Source organism: Eucyclogobius newberryi, unplaced genomic scaffold (genome assembly GCF_026437365.1).
Source record: "Eucyclogobius newberryi isolate DKJ021-1_F unplaced genomic scaffold, fEucNew1.0.hap1 SCAF_1, whole genome shotgun sequence".
In the NCBI taxonomy this organism is placed as follows: domain Eukaryota; kingdom Metazoa; phylum Chordata; class Actinopteri; order Gobiiformes; family Gobiidae; genus Eucyclogobius; species Eucyclogobius newberryi.
In genome coordinates, this window is record NW_027315723.1 from 30025966 (window position 1) to 30035262 (window position 9297).

The window sequence follows — 9297 nt, forward strand, 5'->3', positions numbered from 1 at the left end:
AGAAGGGATTTTGGCTCGTTTGCTCCCCCATAAAACGGTTCCCATAAAAAAATTGTAACCCAATTTCAAAATACCACTAAACAAAAAAAGCAAGTTCTTGGCCACAGGTTCATAAGGTGCAATGTCAATAAAACATGTCAGTAGTTCTAGGGTTTAAAGTAAAATGTAAAAGTTATGGTGGCGAGTGGTACTTTGGCTTCAAGCCTCTTCATACAGAGAAAAGCAAAACAATATAAACACAACAATGATTTAAGCATCAAAATAGTGATTTTCTTTCTACAACCAATCCCCCGTTTGTTTTATCTTGGAAATAATATGTATGTTAGCAACATCTGTTGGATATGCAAAATCAAGAATTCAAGTGAAAAGACACCTGTTTTGTCTTTGAGGTTTCAATAAACTCAATGTTTGAAGGCAAACTGAAATAAAAGGTGGTACATTCAGAAGGTGTCTTTCTAAAATAGTAAATTATGTACACATTCAATATCTCCATAATCGGTGCAAATACTTATTATATACAGTACATATAATATTGATTTGTAATGTTAGTTCCAAAATGTCCATTAGAAAAAGGTGAAACTGCAGCTGAGGTCTCAGTCACTGTCGGTCTCATCCTGGTATTTAGCCGTCGCTTTAATCGCACGTCCGTTTTGTAAAGGCATGTCTTCATAATCACTCCTTGAAAAAAATGAAAAGATAATTGTTGAGAGAGACATGCAACAAGACAAAACTGAAATCATTTTGCTTACCCATATATAACTTCATCATCTGAATCATTTAGCATGGAGAACGCAGGGTTATCCTTCAGCTGGGAGTCTGAAAAGCAAATATAATCAGAAATATGAATGACGCCTAAAGATCCATTTCATGTTCAAATCTAATAGTCTTACCATAAAGGGCGTTTTTGGATGGAGAATACACAAACGCTAATGTGTACAAGTAAAAGTTGAGTAAACCATAGAAAGATAAAAATTCAGCTGGTATGTTTAGATAAGGAAACTTAATATTCCAAACATGAACTTTGCTTATACATTATAGTAAAAGGATATAGTTCTGGTAATGAGTGGACAGCTCAGCTACAAAATTGTCCTGAAGAGCTTTGGCACCAAACCTCAAGTACAGAATAACCATGCTGAGAAATGAAAGGCCAAATGACAATTAAACATTAGATCATTTAAATGTATCCAAGCTAAATGGCTTCTATGGCTCATACCTTATTATGAGGACCACAAAGGTCAAAGCGGTCAAAAACTTCAACCGAAGATCTGCAGTTGGAAAATACCCATTACAAAAGGTCTAGCATAAATTACATTATAATAAAAATAAAGTGTGCAGTACCAGAGTAGGGCATGTTCTTGAGTTCAGAACAGGCTCTGACGATCAGGAAAATGAGGTAGAGGATGTAGAGAGAAACTACAATAAGGAAGAAGACCTTCATGCCCTGAAAGAAAACATGAAGCTGATTTTATGGTGCAAATATGTCAGAATACATAGATGTTAAAAATAATATAACTTAATTAAAAGTTAGATTAAGGTTAAAAAATATTATTTTGATGAATTAGTGCAATTGAATAGACCATAAATACAACGGAAAGAAGTTTAACAGATAATTACATCAAACTGTACATGATTCTTTTTACCTGAAAGTTACCAATATCCACCTTGTACTGATAGGTTGGGTCTTGAAGTTCATTTACTCTGAGAAAAGGACAATGACAACAGTCTCAATCAGTGCATTCAAATCTTTTTGTACATTTATCAGTGGCATGCGGTCAGGGCAATCAAGGCAATCAGTTATTGGCCAAGAAAATCTAAAATTACTGTGTGTCACAAATATTTGAAAATACATCCAAATAAACCCATTTTCCCCCTCACTTCTGCTGCTGAAGCTTGGATGATCTCAGTGTTTTTAGTGGCCTCTACAGGCCACTGGGCATTAAAGGCTACAAACAAGTCTTTGTTTGTAGCGAAGACTTTGTTCATGTTTTTAATGATTAGAAGTTAGTTAGAAATACAGGCAATGGAGCTAATTTGTGTAATAAATAGCATTATGAAAAGGTATGCGAGTTTAGCACAGTAAGATAAGCGTTCGGTCTTCCCAAAGGAGACCCGGGTTCAAAACCTCCCTCACATTTGTTTTACTTTTCTACTATCCACTAAATATTGATGTACACCCCAGGTCTGCTTGCCCATCCATAAAAGTCACAGCATGCTACTGACATTCATTATAAGTGTGTGCATTGTTGTGGTGCTTACGTTTGCCAAATGCCCAGTGTAACTGCTGACAGCCACAGCAGCCCAACAATTATAAGCTTTGGAAGGTAAAATGTCAAACACTTCCTCTCGCCCTGGAGTTTCAAAAGGCATCACAGTTAATGGAATACTTTTTAAATAAGATCATTTCTCTCAGGGTGAACCCACCTGAACTCTAATGCCATGGTAGACACACAGCCAGAACAATAGAAGAGCACAAAGAAAAAGCGCCTGAAAAAATGCATCCAGCGTCCCGGGGAACCAGCTATTCACCAGGAACGACAATGGGAAAAACGGGTCTAAAGAGATCACACAGAGAAAGTGGTAGTAATGAGGGTCTTCTACAACCTCCTCTCTTTTCAGGGACAATACACCACGGTCTGTAAGTCTTCAAGTGGGTTGAAATTTGCAAATTGGGCATTGCTTTCAGGTTCAGAAGCCTCTTATGACGACGACACAATCAAGGCAGTTCACGTCGCCCGGATCGGCGTCACCGGGGCCCCATCCTGGAGCCAGGCCTGGGATGGGTGCTCCATGGCGAGCGCCTGGTGGCCGGGTCTTACCCCACGGGGCCCGGCCGGGCACAGCCCGAAAGAGCGACGTGGGGCCGCCCTCCCGTGGGCCCACCACCCGCAGGAGGATCCATAAGGGGCCGGTGCAGAGAGATCTGGGCGGCAGTCGATGGCAGGGGCCTCGGCGACCAGATCTCCAGACACAGAGACTAACTCTGGGGACATGGAATGTCACCTCGCTGGGGGGGAAAGAGCCTGAGCTTGTGCGGGAGGTTGAGCGATACCGACTAGATATAGTCGGCCTCACCTCCACGCACAGTTTGGGCTCTGGAACCCATCTCCTCGAGAGGGGCTGGACGCTCCACTTCTCTGGTGTTGCCCGCGGGGAGAGGCGGCGGGCTGGTGTGGGCTTGCTGATAGCCCCTCAGCTCAGCCGCCACGTGTTGGAGTTTACCCCGGTGAACGAGAGGGTCGCGTCCCTCCGCCTTCGGGTGGGGGACAGGTCTCTCACTGTTGTGGCGGCCTACGGGCCGAACAGCAGTGCAGAGTACCCGGCCTTCTTGGAGTCCTTGGGAGGGGTACTGGACAGTGCACCGACCGGGGACTCCGTTGTTCTACTGGGGGACTTCAACGCCCACGTGGGCAATGACAGTGACACCTGGAGAGGGGTGATCGGGAAGAACGGCTTCCCCGATCTGAACCCGAGCGGTGTTCAGTTATTGGACTTCTGTGCTAGCCACGGATTGTCCATAACGAACACCATGTTCAAGCACAAGGGTGTCCATCAGTGCACGTGGCACCAGGACACCCTAGGCCGGAGGTCAATGATCGACTTTGTTGTCGTGTCATCAGACCTCCGGCCGCGTGTCTTGGACACTCGGGTGAAGAGAGGGGCAGAGTTGTCAACCGATCACCACCTGGTGGTGAGTTGGATCCGCTGGCGGAGGAGGAAGCCGGACAGACTTGGCAGACCCAAGCGCATTGTGAGGGTCTGTTGGGAACGTCTAGTGGAGCCCTCTGTCAGTAGGGTATTCAACTCGCACCTCCGGGAGAGCTTCTCCCATGTCCCGGGGGAGGCTGGGGACATTGAGTCCGAGTGGACCATGTTCTCCGCCTCCATTGTTGATGCGGCTGCTCGGAGCTGTGGTCGCAAGGTCTCCGGTGCCTGTCGTGGCGGCAACCCCCGAACCCGGTGGTGGACACCGGAAGTAAGGGATGCCGTCAGACTGAAGAAGGAGGCCTATCAGGCCACTCTGGCTTGTAGGTCTCCGGAGGTCATCGACGGGTATCGGCAGGCCAAGCGAGCCGCGGCTCGTGCTGTCGCAGAGGCAAAAACCCGGGCCTGGGAGGAGTTCGGGGAGGCCATGGAGGAGGACTATCGGTCGGCACCAAAGAAATTCTGGCAAACCGTCCGGCGCCTCAGGAAGGGGAAGCAGTGTCTCACAAACACCGTTTACGGTGCGGGTGGAGGCCTGCTGACCTCGACTGGGGATGTCGTCGGACGGTGGAAGGAATACTTTGAGGATCTCCTTAATCCCTCAGTCACGTCTTCCGAAGAGGAAGTAGAGACCGGGGACTCGGAGGCTGGCTCATCCATCACCCAAGCTGAAGTCACTGAGGTTGTTCGCAAACTCCTCGGTGGCAGGGCTCCGGGGGTGGATGAGATCCGCCCTGAGTACCTAAAGTATCTGGATGTTGTAGGACTGTCTTGGTTGACACGTCTCTGCAACATCGCGTGGCGTTCGGGGACCGTGCCTCTGGACTGGCAGACCGGGGTGGTGGTCCCTCTATTTAAGAAGGGGGACCGGAGGGTGTGTTCCAACTACAGAGGGATCACACTCCTCAGCCTCCCGGGTAAGGTCTATTCCAAGGTACTGGAGAGGAGAATCCGACCGATAGTCGAACCTCGGATTCAGGAGGAGCAGAGTGGTTTTCGTCCCGGTCGTGGAACACTGGACCAGCTCTATACCCTCCATCGGGTGCTCGAGGGTTCATGGGAGTTTGCCCAACCAGTCCACATGTGCTTTGTGGATCTGGAGAAGGCTTTCGACCGTGTCCCTCGGGGTGTCCTTTGGGGGGTGCTCCGGGAGTACGGGGTCCGGGGCCCTTTGCTCAGGGCTGTCCGGTCCCTGTATGACCGGAGCAGGAGCTGTGTTCGCATTGCCGGCAGTAAGTCAGACCTGTTCCCAGTGCATGTTGGACTCCGCCAGGGCTGCCCTGTGTCACCGGTTCTGTTCATAATTTTTATGGACAGAATTTCTAGGCGCAGTCAGGGGTTGGAGGGGGTCCGGTTTGGGGACCACAGGATCTCATCTCTGCTGTTTGCAGACGATGTTGTCCTGATGGCTCCATCAAACCCGGACCTGCAACATGCACTGGGACGGTTTGCAGCCGAGTGTGAAGCGGCTGGGATGAGAATCAGCACCTCCAAATCCGAGGCCATGGTTCTCGACCGGAAAAAGGTGGCTTGCCCTCTCCAGGTGGGTGGGGTGTCCTTGCCCCAAGTGGAGGAGTTCAAGTATCTCGGGGTCTTGTTCACGAGTGAGGGAAGGATGGAGCGTGAGATCGACAGGCGGATCGGTGCAGCGGCTGCAGTGATGCAGTCGCTGCATCGGACCGTTGTGGTAAAGAGGGAGCTGAGCCGAAAGGCAAAGCTCTCTATTTACCGGTCGGTCTACGTTCCTACCCTCACCTATGGTCATGAGCTTTGGGTAGTGACCGAAAGAACAAGATCGCGGATACAAGCGGTCGAAATGAGTTTCCTCCGCCGTGTGGCTGGGCGCTCCCTTAGAGATAAGGTGAGGAGCTCGGCCACACGGGGGGAGCTCGGAGTAGAGCCGCTGCTCCTCCACGTTGAGAGGAGCCAGCTGAGGTGGCTCGGGCATCTGTTCCGGATGCCTCCTGGGCGCCTCCCTCGGGAGGTGTTTCAGGCATGTCCCACCGGGAAGAGGCCCCGGGGAAGACCCAGGACACGCTGGAGAGACTATGTCTCTCGGCTGGCCTGGGAACGCCTCGGGATCCCCCCGGAGGAGTTAGAGGAAGTGTCTGGGGAGAAGGAAGTCTGGGAGTCCCTGCTCAGACTGCTGCCCCCGCGACCCGGCCCCGGATAAAGCGGCAGAAGATGGATGGATGGATGGATGGATGGGCATTGCTTTCACACAGTGCTCATTATTTACATCAATTCAGGAGTCCAGCCATCTGATTAACATCAACGTTTTCTTGCCAGTTTCAAACAAATACAAACTCACCATTGTACAGTAAAAGCAGAGGCAGTAGGACGGACATCCATTTCTGTTCAATGCCCCAATCTCTCATGGAGAACTTCCTCAGCGAGTGAGCAAACATGCACTTAAACACAAAAAAAGCTTCATAATTTCACCCTCATAAAGGTCTTCATATTCAAATTATAATAAACTGAATGTATAGAAGTAAAAATAATGTATATCTTTTAACAAATATTTCACAATCATTCTTACTGTCACAACAAATGTCATCACCACGAAGACAAAGCGAAACCATATCTCCACTTGAGAGAAAGTAGGGTTATACATTTTCCACTAAAAAAGAACATGTACTTTTAGTTTTCAATCAAAATGTACAACTTACAAAAAACAACAAACCACTTACCACAAAATTTGTCTTTATGTCATATGTGATGTTTTCAAGGCCATTGAAACTGACCGTCACCTGGTACTGTGTGTAGTTCAGGAAACCCAAATGTAATACTATGATCTCATCACATTTCTGTTCGGCAACACAAAAGCACAATGGTTAATGGTTTGCAGTAAATTATTGGATGATGATGACTGGGTCATACTAGTCATATTGAAAATTTAAGGAGAATAATTCATACAAAATGCAACATGAAAAAGGAGAGTGTGTACTCACAGTTGTCCTACAGTGCAACATCCGAGATTTCTGGTGGACATTGTTTATGTGCATAACACTGGCATCCTGCATTACTCCTTTTAGCTCCACGTTGATCTCAAAACTCTGCTTAGAGTCCACCACTAAACACACACCATAATGATATTAGGCTTCTTTACAAAATAAACATTAAGAAGATAAGCTCATAAATGTAACTTAGAAACTGGCAGAATTCAAAGCTTACCATTGATTTGATCAACCTGCATCAAACATATGAGCCATAACTGCTGGTTGTAAGTTGTGAGAGGAGGAGATACAAGGCGGTAGGGGCCAGTCTGGAAAATAAGTCAAAATTAATAATCACTGGTAATAAGTGGGTGATACTGACACAAATTCAAGTGTCCAGATCACAATATTCAGATGACATGATGTAAATGCAACAGGAATGTGTTAAGCATATATTTAAATGTGTTTTATTTGATATTCCCGGTACCTACGGGTATGTTCCCCCTTTTCTATGAACGTGGGAACTATGCTAATACTAACATTGGCTACTAGTTCAGGTTCCACATCCCCAATAATTGTACATATATATGGTTTTACAGCTAATCAAAACACTCTGTCATGACGTGTAATGACTTAAAAAAATTGTAAAATGCGTGGCCCCTTGATACAGACTTACTTTTGCTGAGAAATTCTTGACTAGAAGCTGCTCCCCGCTGTGTCCTTGTTCAGCAATTACACGTGGACCTATAAATATAGTTATGGCCATCACATAATTGGTTTTGACTGTTTTTGACCATTATGTCAGTTACTTTACCTGCAATTCCTATGAAGACTGTTAGGCCAAAGCACAGTAGAAACACTACAAACACCAGGACAAAGTGCCTTTTTGACAGCGTATACAGCCGCATAGGGGCCAATCTGTAAAGTAAGCAAAGTAAACCATTATCGGCATAAAAAGTTACCCGATACACAAGACACGTGGACTTGTTTGTCAAAGGTGGACATCGGTCTCCTTCCGCACAGGTGTGAAGTCAAAACATGGACGTATTGTATTGAAACGCTACTTAGCTGCCATGGCTAGTTTGTGCTAGCATTACCAGATGGCACAGTCCCAACGATCCCCGAATGCGTACAAATGCATGTCCATACATTTATTATGAACACAAAATGACTTACAGCTCCATTACTAGTTATTCACGGCCCTCTTGGAGTGAAAAGTCGTGAGTATTTCTGTGTGCAGCTACATCCGTAAACTAGCGTCAGCCTGCGACAACAGAGCAATGGAAACGTCATGTGAGGGGGCGGGGCCACGTCACAGCGCAGCGAAAGGACGCGAGGAAAAAGGAAAGTAAACTGTAAAGTCAATGGTTATTGCAAGGTATTAAAGGCCCGTTTCAATGGTTAGGTCGGGCAATTCTTGTGTATTTGATGTGACGTCTATGTTTGGGGAAAATAAAGCGAGTACAGCGAAAACTGAACACACGATTTACTAGGCTTACAAAAAGTTGGAGCCTAAAAAAAAAGCAGATGTTAGCAGAATTGGGCCCATCAAACATAACAAACATAACCAACGAACAAAAACAGAAAGCTTACAACCTATTGTATTTATTGAGATGTATTAGGTTGTATGCAATCGTGTAGACAGTTTGTGACGTGTAGACATACCACACTTGCACTGATTCACTGACTGATGGGCTTGCACAGACCTAAACAATTAATTTGGCTTATCTTTATATATTTTGTAGGCTTTGTATGCTGTCTCCAGGTTCAAGTTTGATAAACTCTGGCACGAGTTGGAGGGATTAGTTTTATATTGTACGCTTTGATCTTGTCTTGTTTAAATAATGTATCGTGTAATTTGTGTTATGGGTTTTGTATTTGAAACCCTTCAAATATGACAGCACAGGCTACATCAAGGGCCTTTCCAATACATTTTTAATGTCCAAGTCAGTTTTGGTGTAACTTTGGTATGGTACTAACCCGCCATTTTTCTGATAAATGCATTAGGCTATAACAAGAAATAAGGTGGGAAGCCAATTAACAAGCTTTGGGTGCTTGTTATTTTTGATGATTGGCATAAATGGCCTAACACACTGTACACACTGCAAATATAAGAATAATGTTGGTGGGGCCTACCTGTAAAATCGATCATCCCGGTATGGTGTCAAATCCTCTTTCAGCTCGTTATAGGCCTCTTGGACTTTTCTACAAAAATACTTAAATTCGGAGTACAAAGGATTTTCCAACAAGCCAGACGAGTAGTCTGTGTCCATAATTACAAATGAGCGGCTGTAAAAATGGCGATCGAAAACAGGTGCCGTGTCAGAGCAGCCGCTGACCTTCAGAGGGAAACTCAGTGTTGAAGCTGCATTGTTCTGTTGTCCGAATGAAAATGCAGGCGAGGCCAATTTGTTTGTGACGTTTTAAGTAAAAGATAAAAGAGCAGTAGAGGTGGAACTGAAGGGGCAGAAGCACGAGCAGTCGAGCAACAGATCACGTGACCCAATTTCAGGACCACGGACAGAGGAAACATGTTAGCCAGCGAGATAGATGGCTAATATATTGGCTAATACATCAATAGATGTTTATATATATGTGTGTATATGCGTGTATATATATATGTGTATATATATATATATATATATACACATGTGTATAT

At 45.8% G+C, this 9297-nt stretch overlaps 1 protein-coding gene across 3 annotated transcripts; it reads right to left on the reverse strand.

Annotated features, from left to right (window-relative positions):
• Nucleotides 1-308: 308 nt before the first annotated feature.
• tmem181 (transmembrane protein 181) lies at nucleotides 309-9115 on the reverse strand. 3 transcript variants are annotated; one of them, XM_072443044.1, is made up of 17 exons: nucleotides 8775-9115; nucleotides 7453-7556; nucleotides 7315-7382; nucleotides 6877-6967; nucleotides 6654-6775; nucleotides 6393-6509; nucleotides 6242-6322; nucleotides 6014-6113; nucleotides 2422-2552; nucleotides 2257-2348; nucleotides 1641-1698; nucleotides 1339-1441; nucleotides 1214-1265; nucleotides 1050-1132; nucleotides 891-980; nucleotides 750-816; nucleotides 309-675 (listed from the first exon to the last, which is right to left on the reverse strand). In XM_072443044.1, the coding sequence occupies exons 1-17, from the start codon at nucleotides 8909-8911 to the stop codon at nucleotides 594-596; spliced, it is 1578 nt and encodes a 525-aa protein (XP_072299145.1). In that variant the 5' UTR covers nucleotides 8912-9115; the 3' UTR covers nucleotides 309-593. The 3 variants fall into 3 exon arrangements, with proteins under 3 accessions (XP_072299145.1, XP_072299138.1, XP_072299154.1); XM_072443037.1 differs by having other exon boundaries at nucleotides 309-678; nucleotides 8775-9113; XM_072443053.1 differs by lacking the exon at nucleotides 8775-9115 and adding an exon at nucleotides 7815-7943 and having other exon boundaries at nucleotides 309-678.
• Nucleotides 9116-9297: the final 182 nt, after the last annotated feature.